Source organism: Aquarana catesbeiana, linkage group LG02, assembly GCF_042186555.1.
Source record: "Aquarana catesbeiana isolate 2022-GZ linkage group LG02, ASM4218655v1, whole genome shotgun sequence".
Classification (NCBI taxonomy): Eukaryota; Metazoa; Chordata; class Amphibia; order Anura; family Ranidae; genus Aquarana; species Aquarana catesbeiana.
Window position 1 is genome coordinate 325,411,733 of NC_133325.1, and position 22,963 is coordinate 325,434,695.

At 42.4% G+C, this 22,963-nt stretch overlaps 1 protein-coding gene across 1 annotated transcript in view; it reads left to right on the top strand.

Moving 5' to 3' along the window:
• Window positions 1–22,963, top strand: part of SLC5A7 (solute carrier family 5 member 7) — a 107,816-nt gene that overhangs the window by 10,691 nt on the left and 74,162 nt on the right. Inside the window, exon 4 of the mRNA XM_073614797.1 lies at window positions 13,641–13,796. Within this exon, the coding sequence (XP_073470898.1) occupies window positions 13,641–13,796 (156 nt within the window). The remainder of the gene's footprint in view (window positions 1–13,640; window positions 13,797–22,963) is intronic.

A 22,963-nucleotide genomic window follows, 5' to 3' on the forward strand; every position in this document is an offset into this window, starting at 1 on the left:
AGCAAGCCACATCTTTATTTTTAAGTTTCAGTTAAACTTATGCCCCGTACACACGATCAAATTTTTAGATGGGAAATGTTGGATGTGAGCTTGTTGGCGGAAAAGTCCGACCGCGTGTATGCTCCATCGGACAATTGTTGTCGGACTTTCTGCCAACAAATGTTGGCTAGCATGTTCTCAAATTTTCCATCAACAAATGTGTGTTGTTGGGCTTTCTGATCGTGTGTACACAAGTCCGTCGGACAAAAGTCCAAAGTACAAACATGCATGCTTGGGAGCAGAAGCGGTCGGTTTTGTAAACTAGCGTTTGTAATGGAGAATTAACATTCGTGACGTGGCAAATTATGAAATCTCCAAATGCAGCGCACAGTTCTCTTCTTCTTTAATGGAATAATAATGAAGCTGCTTTGCTGGTGATACTGATGGAGTTATTGCAAACAAATTTTCAAAGGCTTTTATTTCTAGTGATATCAAGAATAATATTATTAAGTTTTTTTTTTTACTTGTGCATAAAAAAAAAAAAAAAAAAAAAGGCATGCTATCTGCCAATAGAACTTAACCAAAATGTACATTCTATGCATCCAAAAATAAAGAAAATATACCAAATCAAATCATTATTCAACCAAAAAAATAATGTCAAAGCACTAACTCCAAGGCTAATAATAAATAACATGTTATCTCCTCCGATTCCACAAAACATTTCTGGTTGACGAACAGCCGTTCAGAAACTAACTGAAAAGCACAAACTGAAAAACGCAAAAAAAAAGCGCGAATCAACACTCACCAAACTTCTACTAACACAAAATTAGAAGGAGCCCAAAGGGTGGTGCTAAAGAGCTGAAAAACCACGTAGTATGTCTAGTACATCACTACGTTCGTAATTGTTGGCCAACATTTGTGTGACCGTGCGTATGCAAGACAAGTTTGAGCCAACACCCTTCAAACAAAATTCTGGTTTTGTTGTCGGAAAGTCCGATCGTGTGTACGGGGCATTTCACTTGATTGTACTGAAGCACTGGATGTGTTTATCTGGACTACTATAAGAAGAATTCAAATTAAATTAACTATTATTGGCACATGTTTTATTTGATCTACAGGATAAGAGATATGTTATTTGTATAAATATATTATATAGGTTAATGTTTAATAGCGCAGCAATACTTTAAGTTTTTAGCATAACAAATGTTTTGTTAATAATTTTAATACTACTTCAATCAACACTGTGTTCTGTAACTGAACTGTTGCTGTAGAAAAAGACCATGAGAAAAATAAGTGGAGGAAGTTGTAAGGACACAAATGCTCACAGATGAATTGCAGAGTGAAGTGACTCAATGCAATTAGGATTTATTTTACTCTTTGCAGATAAAAGTGGTGATCACCAAAACTACAGTGAACTGAATGGTCTCCATGAATTACTACACTATAAGCGGTTATTACATTTTACAATACTTAAAAGCAGTGAGGGTGGAGCTTAGGAGTTGGTATGTTATGAGGTATGGGTCTAGCTTAGATAGTGTAACCCTTCTATCTGATGTATTTGGCAACAGCAGTCACCTTTCCCTAAAGTTTCAGTAAGCCTGGTCCTCAGTTGCAAAAAGTATTGGCCAATGGTCAACTCACCATCTAAAGACAGGATCTGTCTTTAGATGGTTTTCATGGTCATTGTCAAGGCCATTGTCAAACTGATCATCATGGACTATGAAAGGATATTGAAGTGGAAATATAAAGGGGTCCTGCTCACAAAGTGTGAGTGATCTACGAGTTTTTTTACCTGCTTTCAGCTCTTTGTGTTCCATTTTTACATCCATCAACCATTGTAATAATACACATTGAATGAAACCATATTCTATCCTATTGGCTATTAAAGCAAACACATATATAGACAGTTGAAATGTTCTGCCAGTCTTGTGATATACACTGATTTACACATTGCACAGACAGAAAGGTGACACAGTGGGGGTTATTTACGAAAAGAAAATTCACTTTGCACTACAAGTGCAAACTACAAGTCCAAAGTGCACTTGAAATTCCACTGAAAGTGCACTTGGAAGTGCAGTTGCTGTAAATCTGAGTAGATCTGAAATGAGGGGAAGCTCTGCTGATTTTATCATCCAATCATGTGCAAGCTAAAATGCTGTTTTTTATTTTACTTGCATGTCCCCCTCGGATCTACAGCGACTGCACTTCCAAGTGTACTTTCCGTGCAATTTCAAGTGCACTTTGCACTTGTAGTTTGCACTTGTAGTGCAAAGTGGATTTGCCTTTCGTAAATAACCCCCTTAGTTCCTAATTCCATTTCACCCTACGTTGTCACCTGTCAGCTCCCTAATTGGTCAGTGAATCAGCATCATTACCCCTATCCAGTTAGCATGGTGCTGACCTAGTATACAATAAAGCTAAGCCGGTAAACAGTAAAGCAAATGCCGAAATCTGTAATGCTATACCTAGAAGTAACAGTGACCCTACTGACTGACTGAGGTTGTGTATCACATGAACATATTTAACCCCTAAAGCCTGGTACACACTAGTAGTTTTTTTTCATTCAACTCAGCAGGCTGAACTCAATGACCACGACCTTTGATCCTAACGCTGACCTAGATCAATTTTTACACAGACTTTTTTGTTTACATTAACTCTTCCAGCAAGGAAAAAAATCTATGTATCTTTTTCTCCATTCAAGAGGATAAAGTATACGGGGCAGGCAGTACAATTACTGATAGCCAATCATAGTCTGTCACAGCAATCATGCGATAGAGAGTCAGTCCTCCTGGCTCCTGAATATTAGTATGAGACCCAGGACTGTCAGTGACAGCTGAAACTCTATGCTGGTAGCTCAATATGCAGCGCACTCCCGGCGCAAACACCGGAATGCACATACAGTATTCTGCCCCACAGCAGAAGACCCGTTTAAGTGAGGTTGCATACTGTACGTGTATGTGCCCATCAGCAAGGGGTTAAAGCCATCTCCAACATTTTCTTATGTTTTGAATAGAGTAAGGAGATGTTAGAGTCAGGTTTTTTTTGTGTTTTTCTCCCTGTTGGGGACATTTCCCTTCACATCCTGTCTAGATAGGAAGTAAGGTGGCTTCTCTCCAACATAGACACTGACAAAAACAGAAAATTGCATCAAATACTTACCATAATTTTCCTTTTCTGGTTGCAATCCGTGGCAGCATACTTGTGGTAGCATACATGTAGTAGTAGCCCTGCCTACTTCTGACATCAAAATGGCAGCATACATGTGGTAGGCCAATAACTAGATACCAGTGGGGAAAGCTTAAGCAAATCCTATTTTATAAGAAAGTGAGTAAGCTACCACTTTCCCACCAAAGTCAGCTGTAGTGAGCACTACTGAGCCCATTAGTAATGCTGAAGGAACGCACCATAAAAGGACCAGTTTGCCTGTCCTGCCTATTGTGTCAGTTGAAATCTCTGCGTAAGGTACCCATAATGTTCAAATGCTGCTGGTCGAATGTGCAGCAATTATTTCCGGTGGCTAAAGCCCAGTTGTATAGTGGATTCTTTGAACTAATCACAAGGCAATTGTGCACTGGTGTCTTCTACCTTTTTGGTTTCTAAGTAACTAGGTATAGCTGTTCTGGCTACCTAAATGACTTTTGTTTGCAAGTGTGCTATCTTCGATCTGAATGTATTGAGGGAATACTTAATGTAAGGCTGGTTAAAGCAATACCCTTGTGGGATAGGCAACAAATGCTCTTGATGTAATGACAACAGCAAAGCTGTGAACTGCCTGCAGCTCTTTAAATCAGTCTTGACACACTTCTGGCCATAGTGCTGGGGTTTGCAGTCTGAAAGAGGATTTTCTATACCTTGGTCTGGCTTTCTGGCAATTCTCTTACAGTATATTCCTAGCAGTAGGACAGACTGGGCTCTTTAGCTGGGAGAGAGGCATGTTAGCACCTGAATGCACTAGCAAATTATTTTTTTAATAAATTGAGGAAGGGATAGAACCTTGGACAAAGTTTTTATTGCTTTATGTGTCTTTCACCTTCAAAGATAACTGCACTGTCACAATCAGAAATAAAAACTTGGCAAAAACTGTACTATTTTCCACTCTGGTCAAATCTAAAAGAAAAATATTTGGGCTTAATATATTTTATGTAGGGTTTTAATAGAGCCTATGGCAGGGTTTACCTACAGGGGTCAAAATTGTGACCGGGCCCCATAGCGCAGGGGGCCCATGTGGCTCCCCTGTACACCTGGGTAGGAGGAGCAGTGGGGGTGGCTGCATATAGAGGAACCGATCTCTCTATTTTTCTCCTGCCGTGAAATGCCCGGTTCTCCTCCTCTCCCTCCTGCAGGCAATTAGCAGCAGGAGAAAAATGGAGACATCAATACCTCCATATGCAGCCGCCCTTGACGCTCCTCCTTACCAGCTTCTTTCTGCTGTCCCCATGTGCTCTTTTCTGGCCCTGGTGATCTCTCCTACCCCCTCATCCCCCCTGCAGCTTTGCTGGGTTCCCCCACTCCCTCCAGCTGCTGCAGGGGATCTGTCAAGATGAAGAGTGGGGAAGGAGCCGATAAATGTGTAATTTACTGGCCCCTTCATTTTCTGAATGGAGCGTCTGTGATCCGTACTGATCACTGACTCTGTCCATTCATGATTGAGGCATAGTAAACTGTGTTTCCTATGCTTCAGTTTGTGAATGAATGGGAAGCTCTGTACAGAGCTCTTCCTGTCCATTCATTTAGTGAAGCTGAGACTGCAGAGATGGAGATTGAGGGCTTGATTGAATCTCCATTCTCTGTCTCAAAATTGAAACATCAGAGGTCTGTTTAGATCCCTGATATCTCACCAAAGACCCCCAATGAGGCTCCTAAACAAAAATGTAAAAAATAATTTAAAAACATATTTTTAGAAAAAAAATTAAAGCATGGTAAAAAATAATAAAAAAAAAACAAAAATAAAAAACTACTGATAACAGTGGCTGAACTACCAGGATCACAAAGGTTACAGTATGCAGGATGCAGGATGGAAGTTCAGAATTTTTAGATTTTACCAGCTGCATGATTGTTTCAGGTCAGTGTCCAATAGGCAGTTAAGTCAGCATTAACACTACAGCTCTGAAAGCAGCAGTTAGCAATGGAAGCTCCCTTATTTCTTTCCTCACATGTTTATTTTACATAGAATTTAGAATGAATCTGTTGACCTCAAATTGTACTTTTTTAATTAGGTAAATGTAGTCTCCAGTAGAACATTTGTAGCCCCTTGCAGATTTATCCTATTCAAATCCAAACTCTCTTTTTCTCATGCACAGTCATGCAGCACTGTACCCATATGACATTTTTATCATTTTTTTTTAAACAATTATAGGGCGTACACACGGTCGGACTTTGTTCGGACATTCCGACAACAAAATCCTAGGATTTTTTCCGACGGATGTTGGCTCAAACTTGTCTTGCATACACACGGTCACACAAAGTTGTCGGAAAATCCGATCGTTCTAAACGCGGTGACGTAAAACACATACGTCGGGACTATAAACGGGGCAGTGGCCAATAGCTTTCATCTCTTTATTTATTCTGAGCATGCGTGGCACTTTGTCCGTCGGATTTGTGTACACACGATCGGAATTTCCGACAACGGATTTTGTTGTCGGAAAATTTTATCTCCTGCTCTCCAACTTTGTGTGTTGGAAAATCCGATGGAAAATGTCCGATGGAGCCCACACACGGTCGGAATTTCCGACAACACGTTCCGATCAAACATTTTCCATCGGAAAATCCGACCGTGTGTACGGGGCATTAGACCTTTCTTTTGGTGGTATTTATTCGCCACTGAGTTTTTTATTGTTTGCTAAACAAATGAAAAACACCAGAACTTTTTATTACTTTCTGTTATATCATTTTGTAAATAAGTAATTTTTCTTCTTCGCGGATGTGCACTGATGAGGCTGCACTAGTGGGCACTGATATGCTGCACTGATGGGCACTGATGAGGAAGCACTGATGGGCACTGATAGGCGGCACTGATGAGGCTGCACTGATCATCAGGGCACTGATGATTAGTGCTCTGATTATCTGTGTACATGTCTCCTGTCACACTTGCTGGTTACCGGCTCTCCTTTCCTTGCGCTGTGACAGCGTGTGAGGAAAGTACTGCTGATAACTGGCAAGTCTGTTTACATTGTGATCAGCTGTGATTAGACACACTGCAATCTGGGATAAACTGTGTCGAAGGGACACAGCGATCACAGAGCACGCTGTATGCACGCCCCCAGGGGCGCCTATGGATGCCCTCCCTGAACAACAGAGCCATGCTGTAGTCATCTTTCGGAAGTGGTTAGTAAACATTTTCCTGACAAAGTATAAAAAAATAAAATAAATAGCACTTTTGTTTGCACGCGTTCGGATAATGGAAGTCAGCTTCACTTTCAGCTTTGCCTTGCAAATTGAACAGCCTATTTGTCTTTACTAAATCTACCCCATAGACATTATCAAAGGTGTCCAACAAGCTGTCCCAACTAATTTTGTAATAATGGACAATATAGCTAGCTGTATGTGGTTAAAAAGATTGACTGAAATAGTTAAATCATTAAAATGTTCAGGCGTGAAAACTATATTTCATGGCATTTGAGAACATATTGTTGTATCATCTGGCTGAGATGTTACAATCAAGGAGGGAATAGCAGTCAATAGCAAGTCTTGCCTAGTTGAAACAAATGCTTCAAAAGAGATTTGTTATAGGTTAGTGATGATCAGAATTTTCAGATATTTGGAAACCAGACTGTTTTAGGAGGAAACAAATAATTATCAGTGTCTCACTAGTCTACAGTACAATAGAAATGTGTATACTATTTCCCGGGAACCAAGGAAAACTTAAAAGACGGGTGGTTAATGAAGGACTCCAATCTAACCATAGTTTAATTTCTATTGGGTAATTTAAGGAACATCTGTTAGCAAATTTGATGCACTTTCTGAGGAAGGTGATAAGATGTAAATTAACTGAGCTTTAAAATCACTGGGAGTCAGAAAGGTGAGGTTCCTGCCTTCCCCACTGGCAGAGAAGGCATCATGGGAGAGGGGCCTTAAAGCAGACCTGATCTCAAAAAGTGAAGATCTGCTATCTTAAAGAATAAACAATGTCTTTATATGTCAAAATAAAACCTGACCACTTCTTAATTGCGTGAGCCTGAACTGCTTATTTTTCACTAATTTACCTGATAAATGCCCCCCACTGTATTTACCTACAACACACTGCAATAATTCATTGCTCTCAACAGTATAGAGTGAACCTACACTAAAAAAAATATTTTTGGTTGTTTAAAAGAGAAGTATGGCTTTTTAAAAAAAATTTAAATCATACTCACCTAGATGGCTGCAGCACCGATCCCAGCTGCAGCTGTCCACTGCCGCCTCTAAGACCAAGAACTGAACGACCAAAGACCACTGATTACTCAGTTCTCGGTATCAGTCACCGGCTCTGTACTCTGACCCTCCAGCACTTACTGGAGCACTGGGCTGTGGAGGGGGCAGGAGTAGCTGGCTCTGCCTCTCAGCCGCTCGAAGTCCAGGCTTCTCGACGGATTCCAATCACATGGTCGGGATCTTTTCAGAGCCTGAACCGGATCTGCAATGTCAGCCAACAGTGGGCTTTAAGAGAGCAGAACAAAAAATATTAGTCATGACTACCTTAAAGGAGAAGTCCAGCCTGAACTCATTCGGCTGGGCTTCTCCTATGGGTCACAGGAGTGCAATTCGTTTTGCACTCCTGTGACCCATTTTTCAGCAGAGAGCGGTCTGAAGTCTGCTCTTTGCTGACGTCACACAGATCAGTCCAGGCACCGCATCATCCCGACTCTGGAAATCTGGATCCGCCAGGTACCTGGACTGATGGTTGTCTCAGCCTCTCAGCGAGCCGCTGAGACGGCCGCTCGACACCACTCCACAGCTCAGCGCTCAAATGAGCGTGGAGGAGCAGAGCAGGAGAGATGCTGACTGACAGTCAGCAGCTCTCTGTTAGGGGAGCCGAGAGAACAAAGCCATTGGCAGGGTACAGATGCAACATCGGACTGATGCTGCATCCACCTAGGTAAGTATAATGGGGGAAAAAACCCCAAACCCATACTTCTCCTTTAAAGTAAGGCTAAAATGGGATTTCAGGAACATTTACATTTCCCTTCATTACCCTTACCAATGATTACAATGAATAACAATGCAGACCACAGATCTGATAGGTGCTTGGTTCATCTTCTAGAAGACCATGGTGGCAACTTTGCTTTTAAGAGCTCTGAGGCTGCTGAAACCAGTACTGCACTCAATGAGCTGCGTAGACTTTTATGGGCTGCCTATATATTAGTTCAAGGACTAACGTATGGGCAGCACATAGAGGTTTAGGCATTTCACCCATGCAAGTGTGGTACTGATCACTCACTGTGTTCATTCATAACTGAAGTATAGTAAACTCTGTTTACTATGGTTCAGTTAATGAATGAACAGGAGCTTCTTCACAGATTACATCCTGTTCACCCATCCAGAGTGTAGCTGAGGCTACAGAGAAAGGACTGAGGGTCTACGTCCTCAATTTCTTTCCGTGTCTCAAAAGTGGCATTTCTTCCAAACCAGCCAAAACAGCAGTGTGAAAAGATATAAAAATATTTGCAAAATTAAAGTAAAAAATTTTTTTCAATTTTTTTTTTTTTTTTAACAGTTCAACTACGGATTTGTTCACATGGGTTCTCTGGCCCATACAGTGTGAATGAGCAGTTTGTTCATGCGGCTGAAGCTGTCTGTCACTCTATGGGCATGTGGGGGCTGTATGCTTTTTAAGGCAAACTTAAAGTGAATGTAAACCCACTCTCATCATTTCTAAATTACTTCCATAATGCTGATCTATAAGGATATACATGCCTCCTGCATGTATCCTTACCTGTCAAATATCTCCCCTTTAGCTGTTTGGAGCCTGCAATACTCCGGATTCTGTGGGCAGGTCTGTTGTCCAGTGCTCGGTGCGTGGAGTCTTGATGTCAGTAGACTCCCCGCTCACCTCTACACTCCCCTTGGCCAGGCATCAATATTTCTTACACTGAACTTCTGTTGATTTCATGGATTATGCCCCATGATCACTATCATCCAGTCAAAACCCAGGAATGTCACTACATGACTTCAGCATGCCCAATCATGCTGAGGTGTGGAGCAGCCAATCCTGGGAGAGCTGGAGAAGAAAGGAGAGGGGATGTGAAGTACAAAGAATGCCTCTCTCACTCTGGTGCATGAGATAAGAAAGTCATCTGTCAGCCACAGCAAGGGGGAAGAACAGACTCCTATTTCTCTGTGTGTCTGTTTTTATCTTACTGAAGAAAGATAAGAGGGTTGCTGAGAGCTGGATCAACTCTTCGTGGCAAGACTGGGCACAGATGAAATGACATCCTCTGCTGTAACAGATATGAGACTTAATTTAAATTTTTTTGGGGTGTTTATATCCATGTGACAGAGGCTTTTGGAGGGGACTGAATGCTAGCCTCTTGCCTACCGATTATGGGCCCTGGCATTTGGGGGAACAGTGCGCTTTGTGAGCTGTATGCCTGGGGACCCTTGAGGTGGTGTTACTTATACATATTGGAAATGGTGACTGGAAGGGTATGTCTTGGATTGCTTAAAATGGGACAGTAATATTTATCCACAATATCACCCAGGATATATGTAAATACTATTCTTGGTTTGTTTGATTCTGAACTCAACATGTTAGTTGAGAGAGCTGATTACATTGGCCTCTAGAACTGGGTAGGAGCCAGACAATCTACTCCTACTATAGGTTGTTGCCTACTAGGCTGAGGAGGGGGGGAATCACTGTTTGTATTGTTAATTGTAATTAGCTCCTGCTATTGTGAGAAGGTGTCCTGTGTTTATACTAATGTGTGAAGCTCGGTGATAACAAGTCTGACCTGTAGTGAAATCCTGATTAATCATAACAATGCTCCGGAAGGCACGGAGTCACATCGGCTGCTTTAAGGGATTAGTTAATTAGCTCATGTTAATTAGGTTTCTGGTTACAGTTGTTACTGTAAGCCTGATGTATATATTTGTGTATCATCCATGTTCAGCAGCTAAACAAGTATCGTCTTGTTTTGTGCTTGTGAGCAGTTGGAATATCTGATATCTGTATTCAGACTGGGAGGAAGTGGTATATGACAAAAGCACTCAAGGAGTGTGGGACATTCCGTTACAATCCACTTTAAGTATACGTCAGTGCAAGGGCCATGGTTGCCCATGCGGGCATGGGGATGTACAGATGTTGCATGCATCCCCATGTAGGCAGTCCCATTCATGTCAATTGGGATGCAGTGGCTGCCCAGATAGAGCCACTGCTCCCAATTTGACATTCAGGTGGGTGCGGATCCCCAAACACAGACAGTTTGGATTCGGGGACACGGATGTCAGATTTGGTGCAGTGCCTGTGTCCCTGCAGATGGGACAGAGGCCAACTTTTTCAATTAACGTGTATAGTTCAGAATCAAACAAACCAGGAAGAATCTTTATATATTTCCTGGGAGATGTTGTGGATAAATATTACTGTTCCTTTTGAAGTAATCCAAACCAAATTCTCAGTGTCGCCCTGTGCCCCTAATAGACACAGGCTGACATAGACCCCTTTCACACAGGGGCCGCCCGTGCATTAGCACTAAAGCGCCGCTTGTTTTAGCGGCGCTTTAGCACTGTTCAAGGGGTGCTTTTCGGCCGATAGCGGAGCGCTTTTAACCCCCGCTAGCGGCCGAAGAAGGGATTAAAACCACCCGTGTTGCTGTGCTTCTGAAGTGCTTTTCATTCATTGCAATGGGCAGGGGCGTTTTGGGAGCGCTGTATACATCCTCCCTTCCTTTTCCTACAAAATACACAACGTTACTGCAGTTACCAATATCTTTCCAAATAGTTGGCTAAGACTCTAACTTTATGATTGCCTTAATATGCTAAATTTGGTCGATGGATTTCTTTATTATGTAGTAAAATTCATTCTGATTCCTGTATAAAAAAATGTCCACTCATATGCACATTCTTTTCCTTTGGAACTTGCATGTTTCAAAAAACAAATTGTCATTTCTCATTCTATAACTGTCAAAAGTGTGAGATATGTTTTATATATATATACAGTATCTCACAAAAGTGAGTACACCCCTCACACTTTTTTAAATATTTTATTATAGCTTTTTATGTGACAACACTGAAGAAATGACACTTTGCTACAATGTAAAGTAGTGAGTGTACAACTTGTATAACAGTGTAAATTTGCTGTCCCCTCAAAATAACTCAACGCACAGCCATTAATGTCTTAACCGCTGGCAACAAAAGTGAGTACACCCCTAAGTGAAAATGTCCAAATTGGGCCCCAGTAGCCATTTTCCCTCTCCAGTGTCATGTGACTCGTTAGTGTTACAAGGTCTCAGGTATCAATGGGGAGCAGGTGTGTTAAATTTGGTGTTATCGCTCTCACTCTCTCATACTGGTCACTGTAAGTTCAACATGGCACCTCATGGCAAAGAACTTTCTGAGGATCTGAAAAAAAAATTGTTGCTCCACATAAAGATGGCCTAAGCTATAAGAAGATTTCCAAGACCCTGAAACTGAGCTGCAGCACAGTGGCCAAGACCATACAGCGGTTTAACAGAACAGGTTCCACATAGAACAGGCTTCGCCATGGTCGACCAAAGGAGTTGAGTGCAGGTGCTCAGCGTCATAACCAGAGGTTGCCTTTGGGAAATAGACGTATGAGTGCTGCCAGCATTGCTGCAGAGGTTGAAGGGGTGGGGGATCAGCCTGTCAGTGCTCAGGCCTATACGCTGCACAATGCATCAAATTGGTCTGCATGGCTGTCGTCCCAGAAGGAAGCCTCCTCTAAAGATGAGGCACAAGAAAGCCCGCAAAGAATTTGCTGAAGACAAGCAGACTAAGGACATAGATTACTGGAACCATGTCCTGTGGTCTGATGAGACCAAGATAAACGTATTTGGTTCAGATGGTGTCAAGCGTGTGTGGCGGCAACTAGGAGAGGAGTACAAAGACAAGTGTATCTTGCCTACAATCATACTTGGTGGTGGGAGTGTCATGGTCTGGGGTTACATAAGTTCTGCCAGCACTGGGGAGCTACAGTTCATTGAGGGAACCATAAATGCCAACATACTGTGACATAAGAAGCAGAGCATGATCCCCTCTCTTCGGAGACTGGGCCGCAGGGCAGTATTCCAGCATGATAATGACCCCAAGCACACCTCCAAGACAACCACTGCCTTGCTAAAGAAGCTGAGGGTAAAGGTGATGGACTGGCCAAGCATGTCTTCAGACTTAAACCCTATTGAGCATCTGTGGGGTATCCTCAAATAGAAGGTGGAGGAGCGCAAGGTCTCTAACATCCACCAGCTCCGTTATGTCATCATGGAGGAGTGGAAGAGGACTCCAGTGGCAACCTGTGAAGCTCTGGTGAACTCTATGCCCAAGAGGGCTAAGACAGTGCTGGAAAATAATGGTGGCCACACAAAATATTGACACTTTGGCCCCAATTTGGGCATTTTCACTTAGGGGTGTACACACTTTTGTTGCCAGCGGTTTAGACATTAATGGCTGTGTGCTGAGTTATTTTGAGGGGACAGCAAATATACACTATTATACAAGCTGTATACTCACTACTTTACATTGTAGCAAAGTGTAATTTCTTCATTGTTGTCACATGAAAAGATCTAATAAAATATTTAAAAAAATGTGAGGGGTGTACTCACTTTTGTGAGATACTGTATATATTTTCTTTTCACTTCAAAAAATGTATGAAAAAAAAAATCTAAAGAATGCAGGCCTCGTGTACCTCAGGTAAGGTCAGTGTTCATTCATGACTCAACAATAAGAAAAAGATTGGGCAAAAGTGGCATCAATGGGAGAGTTCCAAGGCGAAAGCCACTGCTAACCAAAAAGAACACAAAGCCTCATCTCACATTTGCCAAAAACAACTTGATTATCCCTAAGACTTTTGGGAAAATATTCTGTGAACTGATGAGACAAAAGTTGAACTTTATGGAAGGTGTGTGTCTTGTTACATCTGGCATAAAACGAACATAGCATTTCATAAAAAGAACATCATACCAACAGTCAAACATGGTGGCTAAATTAGAACAATTCTGCAAACAAGAGTGGGCCAAATTCCTCCTCAGTGATGTGAAAGACTTGATTGCAGTTTTTGACACCAAGGGTGGCACAACCAGTTATAAGGTTTAGGGGGCAATTACCTTTTCACATAGGGACAGGCAGGTTTGGACAGCTTTTTTCCCTTAATAAATGAAATCATCATTTAAAAACTGCATTTTATATTTACTCAGGTTATCTTTGTATAATAGGAAAATTTGTTTAATGATCTGACTCATTTAAGTGTGACAAATATGCAAAAAAAAAAAAAAAAAACATTGGAAGGGGGCAAATACTTTCTCACAGCACTGTATATGTATGTTCTACAATTCCGTATTAAATTAAACTAATTTTAATTTGACAAAGTAATTTATTATTGGAAATGCTACATACAGTACATGTACCATGTACTGCTTTTTTTATGTGTGTGGTTCATTTACAAGACTTTATTAATAAGGCAAAATCTTGTTAGATAGTTTTGTTTCCAAAATGGCTAAGCTATTGTATTTCTTTAGGTGGTCTGTTCTTTGCAAAGCCTATGCGGTCCAAAGGATATGTGACCATGCTGGATCCTTTCCAGCAGATATATGGAAAACGAATGGGAGGTTTGCTTTTCATACCTGCACTGATGGGAGAGATGTTCTGGGCTGCTGCCATACTCTCTGCTTTAGGTAAGAATAATACACAGATTCTACACATCTCTTACAAAGGCTTTTTATCAGTAGGCATTTTTACAAAATTTGTTGACATGTGCATATACTGTATGCTAGATTTTAAATCATTAAAATTAACACTGTGTTTTAAGGCTACATGCACACTAAACGTTTGGATCCTGTGCATCAAATCCCAATGTTTTCTTGCATCTGGGAGACACAGATGCAGTGTCCAACCCCACTGCCTACACCCTGTCAAAGTCTATGACAGGCTGAAGTATGCTGCGCCTGGGCATTCTACCAAGTGGTACTCATGTTTGGGGCCATATCCATTTAGGGATGCCTGGAATGTAGAATATCTGCATTTCAGGCATACATCCCCGAACACATATGGCCCATAACAGTAGTACCGCTTTGTACAGCATCAAGTCGCAGCATATTTAAGCCTGTCATAGACTTTGACAGGCTGCAACCCGTAGGGCTGGACACTGCACCTGTGCCTCCCCGGGACATGAAAACATCAGGATTGGATACACATCAGGTAAATACCCAGTGTACATGTCACCTTAACCACTTCAGCCCCAGAAGAATTTACCACCTTCCTGACCAGAACGTTTTTTGCAATTCGGGCACTGCATCGCTTTAACTGACAATTGCGCAGTCGTGCGACGTTGTACCCAAACAAAATTGACGTCCTTTTTTTCCCACAAATAGAGCTTTCTTTTGGTGGTATTTGATCGCCTCTGCGGTTTTTATTTTCTGCACTATAAATAAAAAAAGAGCAACAATTTTGAAAAAAACACAATATTTTGTACTTTTTGCTACAATAAATATCCCCATTTTTTTTTTTTTAAAAAAGCTATTTTTTTCTCAGTTTAGGCCTATATGTATTCTTCTACACATTTTTGGTAAAAAAAATCGCAATAAGCGTATATTAATTGGTTTGAGCAAAAGTTATAGCGTCTACAAAATAGGGGATAGATTTATAGCATTTTTACTATTATTTTTTTTATTTTCACTAGTAATGGCGGCGATCTGTGATTTTTATAGTGACTGCGACATTATGGCGGACACATCGGACAATTATGACACATTTTTGGAACCATTGGCATTAATACAGCGTTCAGTGCGATTAAAAATACATTGATTACTGTAAAAATGTCACTGGCAGTGAAGGGGTTAACACTAGGGGGCTGTGAAGGGGTTAACTGTGTTCCCTGGGAGGTGATTCTAACTGAAGGGGGAGGGGACTAACTAGAGGAAGTGACGGATCGTGGTTCCTAGCTAATAGGAACACACGATCTGTCACTCCTGTCAGAACAGAACAGGAAACTGTGTGTTTACACACACTTGTCCCTGTTCTGTGTCTCCTGCTCACGATCGCTCGTGGCTGTCGGTCATCGCGACGGTCGGCCACGAGCATCGGCACCCCCGCTGTGCAGCGGGCGCGCACCTGGACCCCGCAAACCAATGTATAGCTACATGGTTTTGCGCAGGGGAGCCAACTTGCCGCAGTATAACTGCAGCGAGTGGTCCAGAAGCGGTTAAAAAACTTAGCATTTAAACAATCAGATTAGGATGAACAAATTTGAAGATGTCCAAAGTAAATATGGCTGCTCCTAAATACGTGTATAAATACAAAATATGTGCATCTACATATAATGATATCTAACATAGGCTCACCCAAGTAAATTAAACAGCTATACAGAATTTCACTATACCCCAGTAAAGAGTAATCGGTTCTTTGACTTTAAATAGAGTCAATGAGTGAAATGGCAATAAGTAACGTGAATAACCCTTATGAACAGTACAACGTATAAATAACTGGTAATAACGAGTAACCAATGCACAAACCACAAACTTCAGATGAATATTCAGAGCAAAAATTTAGAACTAAAAGGATAATTGATACCACCAAAAGGGTGTTCCCACACCAAAAAAAGGATCTAACAAAATAATGAATTAAGTGGCGCTCAATCAAATCAATTAAGGATGTACAACAACTAAGTATAGATGGAAATTCAATAACGGAAAGATCAATAGATACTTATGTCTATAACCATTAATCTTCCATCACATTGGGTAACTAATGCTGCGTACACAAGCGGACCAGAGTCCGCCGCATAATCCGATCGTATGTAGGCTCCGGCGGACTTTTTTTTCCCAAAAGTCCGCCGTACCTAGATTTGAAGCATGTTTCAAATCTTGGTCCGCCGGACTCAGTTCCTGGCAGAAAGGCCGTTCATCTCGGTCGTCTGTATGCTGGTCCGACGGACCAGATACGACGCAAGGGCAGGGTATTGTATCTCGTGCTCGCTGCAATAGGAAAAACACATTTTCCTATTGCGGCGAGCACGGGGCATACCAGGCCCTTAAGTCTGGTATGGATTTTAAAGGGGACCCCCTACGCCGAAAAAACGACGTGGGGTCCCCCCTAGAATCCATACCAGACCACGATCCGAGCACGCAGCCCGGCCGGTCAGGAAAGGGGGTGGGGACGAGCGAGCGCCCCCCCCTCCTGAACCGTACCAGGCCACATGCCCTCAACATGGGGGGGGTGTGCTTTGGGGGAGGGGCGACCTGCGTGGCCCCCCTGCCACAAAGTACCTTGTTCCCATGTTGATCACCGGGTGATGTTGACCACGCCCCCCTGAACCGTCACAGTCCCAGCATGCCTAGGGACTGTGATGGCATAAGGGGGCGGGGTCTCCACCTATATAAGTCACATCGGAGCTCTCAGAGAGCATTCCAGCCGGAGAGACCGTCGTGTCAACATGGGAAGAAGAGAAGTCCGGGCCTCCGCTGGCAAAAGAGCAGCATGAAGATAGCAGAGGAGCCGGCAGAAGAACTGGAACACCTGGAGAAGAGGCCAGAGAGAGCGGAGAAGAACCAACCGGATGCCGGGAGAAGAGGAACCGGAGGGACCCCCGAAGTTGGAAGAAGACCCCCGAAGCCAGAAGAAGACCCCCCCAGAGCTGTCTAATAAATTACTTTGAAAACTTGTGTAGTATGTTTTTATTATTGACACTTTTTCCCTAGGTAAATGGGTAGGGGTACCATGTACCCCATACTCATTCACATAAGGTGGGGGGCCGGGATCTGGGGGCCCTCTTATTAAAGGGGGCTCCCAGATCCTGATAAGCCCCCCACCCGCAGACCCCGACAACCAACGGCCAGGGTTGTCGGGAAGAGGCCCTTGTCCTCATCAACACGGGGACAAGGTGCTTTGTGGTGGGGGGCCCCGCAGGGCGCTCCCTCCCCCAAAGCACCCACCCCCATGTTGAGGGCATGCGGCCTGGTACGGTTCAGGAGGGGGGGGCTCGCTCGTCCCCACCCCCTTTCCTGACCGGCCGGGCTGCGTGCTCAGATCGGGGTCTGGTATGGATTCTAGGGGGGACCCCACGCCGTTTTTTCGGCATAGGGGGTTCCCTTTAAAATCCATACCAGACTTAAGGGCCTGGTATGCCCCGCGACGGGGCTCGCAAGGTGTCAATCTCGCTGATAGAAGCGGCGAGATTCACTTCCTTTTCTAGTCCCGTCGTACCCGAGTCACGTTCAAAATGAACGGACTTGTCCACGTGTGGGCAAGTCCGTTCATTATGAAAGTCCGCCGTAACTCCATCGAAAGTCCATCGGAAAGACAGGCGGACCTAGCCTGCCAGAAAGTCCGGTCGTGTGTAGGCAAGTCCGTCCGTTCGGGTAGTCCGACGGAAAGTCCGACGGACCAAGTCTGCTGGAAAGTCCAATCGTGTGTACACGGCATAAAAATGAAGGCAAAATCAGAGTTACTTCAATAAATGGATTCAAAATAGGCTATTCCCAAAAAACAACAATAGGTGAAACCACACAACGGGAGAATAATTATCCGGGAAAAAATCTTTTAACATAAAAATAAATCAAAATTACCTCAATACATGGATCCAAAATAGCCTACTTCCAAAAACAACCATTAATGGAGCCTCATAGAGGGAGGATGATTAATCGGGAGAAAATCTTCTGATATAAAAAATGTATACTAAAAATCCATCAAATTAATACAGTGCCTACCCATAATTCATAACACAATATTGTGGATAAATAAATGTGTAACATAAACCGAAGTAAGGAGTACCCCGGAATATGTAAATATAAAAAGTAAAGTGCAGCAAAAAAAATTTTCGCAGATTGTGCAACATCAATATATAATAATGAACAATCAATTATAATATCATGCAATACTTCACAAATTATCTAAAAGAAAAATTTGCGCTAGGTGTACAAAAAATTAAAAAACTGTGAATTCAGAAAAATGAAGTGACCTGCAGCTGAACACTGTAACCCTGATAGGGGGCACAAAACAAATATATATACAAAAAAGTGCAGCGCTGGATGACTACTGTACAGTAGACAATAAACTATAATAAAAAGCAAATGAGACCATAAAAAACTAACAAATTGTGCACATGATTATACTACTAAGGATGAGTGAATATTATCCATAGGTGAAAAATAACAAACACCAATTCAAATTTTCATAAATGACGTGCTTAATTATATTATAGTGTCCACATATGTATAAGTGAGGATTCTGCTGAGTAAATCCGTGACTTCCACCGCTGATAAAGACCGTCACCACAGAAAGATTAAAGGCTTACCAGACAGCCATTGAAAAACAGCATGAAATATCCTCCACTTTGGATGTTATCCTCCCTGTGGATGGCTCCTAATTGAGAGCGCTGGAAAGGTGGTTTGCAGACTGGTTCTCAATGGTAGAAGGACGATGATAAATATCCAAAAAGAAGGAAGAGAAAACACTCCAATAGTGTAAAAAAGTTTCAGCTTCTTTTTATTTAAATTGCCATATAGGCATCAGTAAAAGTTCCTTGCAAGGAGTTTAAAAACCGGCTCCGATACAAACAGAAAGTCCGCGCATGCACAGTCCGTGCGTGCGTGTCTACCCTACGGCCGTTTCGTCAGAAATGACATCATCAGGGGCACGCCCACACGTCTGCGCATGCGCATTAAATACCCGAACGGCGGGAACGAAAAGGTTCAGCCATTGGTCACCGGAGCTCACAAAAACAGCTGAAATGAGCGGCAAAGGAGAAACACTAATTGGTTCAGATGGTAATTAGCCTGGTTAAAACACCTAAGGCTACCTAAACTTTTCTACTCCCATCTTGTGGACAATTAGCATATTACCACAAGAAGACAATTATCAGTTTGAACACAAAAAAACTTTAAAAATTTGTAAATAAAAATGTGCAAATGGCTGAAGGACAGTTCGCAACACCCTTCAAAGTAGGAACATTTATAATGCAATAATCCTCCAATCGGGAGAATCGCATCCCACAAGATTCTAAAATCATATAGTATAGCACAAAAATATTTTTAAATATTTTCAAATATTTTTAAATGACAAATCAAACAGAAGAAATCCAAATAAATTCGAAAAAGGGATAATCAGCCTTCTATGGTAAAAATAAATGAAAAATGGATAAAATTATAATAATCACCCTTTTAAACCTCACAAGACATTTTATTTGGAGGATTTTTTTCAAGATTTCCTAAAGTTATACAAGGCCCAAAAAAGACTTCCTAATGAAAAACAAGACCAAGATAGGCACCCTTATTTACCAGGAATGTGTGAGGGGACATCAAAATAGAGAAAGAGTTCATCAACCATTGTTAATGAAGCAATTGAGAACCAGTCTGCAAACCACCTTTCCAGCGCTCTCAATTAGGAGCCATCCACAGGGAGGATAACATCCAAAGTGGAGGATATTTCATGCTGTTTTTCAATGGCTGTCTGGTAAGCCTTTAATCTTTCTGTGGTGACGGTCTTTATCAGCGGTGGAAGTCACGGATTTACTCAGCAGAATCCTCACTTATACATATGTGGACACTATAATATAATTAAGCACGTCATTTATGAAAATTTGAATTGGTGTTTGTTATTTTTCACCTATGGATAATATTCACTAATCCTTAGTAGTATAATCATGTGCACAATTTGTTAGTTTTTTATGGTCTCATTTGCTTTTTATTATAGTTTATTGTCTACTGTACAGTAGTCATCCAGCGCTGCACTTTTTTGTATAAATACTTCACAAATGTGCAAATTAAATGAACAAAAAATATATAGGATCTGATATGAGTGCTTATATAAATGAAAATTAAAGTGTCATAAAAAGGATCCCATAGACAGTGCAATCCAGATTGTGAGAAATCTCAATCAATGAAAGTGAAAAGATAGTTTATCAAAGATTCACAGTGCCAGCAATCAATCTTAAATGTAGATACAGACGTAGTTCCCCCAGCCTCTCACCTCAGGGCTGAACGATAACAGCCTTATAAGCAAATAGTAATGATCCGATTTCCTTACCGATGGTTCCCATAGGGGTCTCCTGTTTATAAAGTGCTCTGCTCACAGGACGCCCCAGTTAGGCAATATAGATCATGTAAGAAAATGGAGGACACACTCCATAGTGTAGTATTAAGAACAACACATTTATTCAAACATAACCACTTACATTAGGTTGATCAAAACGAGCATATCATCTGTCAAAGGCACAGCTGCTTCCCGAACCCGGCCAAGATCGGGAAGTTACCACGTGACCCGCCTCTCTTCCCTGACGTGTTGCGTGACTGTCACGTCACTTTTTCAAAGGGTTTTCTCCCGATTAATCATCCTCCCTCTGTGAGGCTCCATTAATGGTTGTTTTTGGAAGTAGTCTATTTTGGATCCATGTATTGAGGTAATTTTGATTTATTTTTATGTTAGAAGATTTTCTCCCGGATAATTATTCTCCCATTATGAGGTTTCACCTATTGTCGTTTTTTGGGAATAAGCTATTTTGTATAAATACGGTAACTACACTGTCTTAGAGTGCACGCTAAGGAAAAATGTGGTACTTCTTTAACACAAAGTAAACAGGAAAAGGGTTAGGGGCATTCGTTGGTCCTGACTCTTCGGCCGGCTAAGACATTGGAGCTCTTTGAAGCAGTCATTAAGGAGTTAGAGATAATATGTGACTGTGTAGATCCCAGTGACTCAGTTTCTGATGACAGCAGCAAATAGTGAGAGTCACAGATAATGACTGCAAGGGCCTCTCACCAATCCAAGCAACACAGCAACAATGGTTCCTCCGAAGAGATGTTCTCTCTCCCTCGGTTGCCTATGGCGACACCCGCAACTGGCACTGCAGGGGTGATATCCTCGCAGCCACTCTGTCCCCTGGCTCACAGGTCTCAGCGTGGGGCTCCGGTCTCTCTCTCTCTCACTCTCTGGCAGTAATGGCTCCTCTTTCTCTCTTTCCCTTCAAAATCACCTCAGCCTCTTCAGCACTTCCTGAAGCTCCCCCTTTTTCCTAGTGTCCTCTGTGTCTCCTCATGTTCAGGAAGGAAAGGTCAGCATCTCCTTATCTCCATCTTGTGGCCAAAAAGGAGAAACTCCAAGACATACAGTCTTACATTATAATCTATGCATGTCCTGAATGGGCCAATGACAGAATGCCGTTTACACACCCCCCACAAAGGAACCTTTGGTCCCCAAAGGAGGGACAGAGTCCATCAACATATAATGTCTGCAACCTGTTACATGCTTTCAAATTACATTGGGAGGCAAAAACAGGTTAGTACATGTATGGAAACAAGCAATTGGCATGCACTTATGAACCTGGCAAGGGAACCTCCCACCATTTGTCATAAGAGGTGAGGTTGTTTCAGTATCCGCCTTTCTAGAAGGAAGAAGAGTGGCAGTTTCTGATAGTGTAGACTGCCACAGCCAGTCCTTCCCATTTCTTCATCCTCACTGTCCTCTTCATCTGTGTTCATTGGCACAGACTGAGACCTGGTTATTGGACATGATCCCTGAGAGGTAGTTTGAGTAGGCTGTGGATCTAGTTGTTGAGGCACATGAATTGCTTCTGATAGGGCAGTAGGTGATTATGGTGCCAGGTCTTTACTTCCTTCTGGGCGGATCTGGTATACTGGTAGTCCTGGCAGCTGCTTACAGATAATATAAGGCTTTGACTTCCAGCGATCAGCCAGCTTGTGTTTCCCAGGGGCACCTAAGTTCCTCAGTGACACTGTCACCAGGCTGCAGATCATGTACCCTCACTTTCAAGTCAAAATTTCTTTTGTTTCGCTGCCCTCGGGCATCTGAGGCAGCCTGAGCTTTCTTATATGCTGCTTTTAGACTCTCCCTCAAGCGGTTAACATATTCTCTGTGGGACATCATTGAAGTATGGTCCAGGGATGTGCCGAATGCTAAGTCAACTAGCAGTAGAGCTTCTCTTCCAAACATCAGCCTGTAAAGTGAGTAGCCTGTGGCACCATTTTCGGTGCTAATATAGGCATGTACGATGGCTGCAATATGCCTACTCCAATGCTGCTTCTGCTCTGAAGTAAGAGCCTCAAGCATATCTAAGAGGGTGCAATGAAACCTTTCAGGCTGAGGGTCCTCTTGAGGGTGGTAGGGAATTGTTCTTGATTTATGAATACCCAAAAGGTCTAAAAGTCTCTTAATGTGTCTACTCCCCTGGTCAGAGTGAATACGTTGAGGTAGGCCGTAATGGACAAAGTACTTCTCTACCAGAATTTAGGCCACCGTAGATGCTTGCTGGTCTTTAGTTGGGAATGCCTGTGCATACTGGGTGAAGTGGTCGGTTACCACCAGGACATTTCCCTGTCCACTCAAGTCAGGCTCCAGACACAGAAAGTCAATGCACACCAATTCTATTGGTCCTTGACTTTGAAGATGGCCCACTGGGGCAGCTTTGTGAGGTAAAGTCTTCCTCTGTATACACCGTATGCAGGAGTGGCAGTATTCCTCAACTTTAGCCCGCATACAGGGCCAAGAGAAACGGTCTTGCACCAGTTTAAACTTTCTTTCAGGCTCTAAGTGACCATGGTTGTCATGTAAGGCAGTCAGTACAGTCTCGCTATGCTTTCTTGGCAGGAACAACTGCCACTTTTCTTCAGGATCATTCGAGGGGCCCCTTCGTTAGGCCACCCTGTTGCGTAACTGCAGTTGAGCCCATTTCTTGTGTACTAGTCATGCATCTTTTGGAAAGTCTGTTAGCAGTAGATCTGGGCATTGGTCCTTCAGGGCTTTCAGTGTTAAACTACAGAAGGGATCTTCCATTTGGCCCTTTCTTAAGTCCCTGTCTAAAAGCTTAGGTAGGCCGTCATCCCTGACTTGG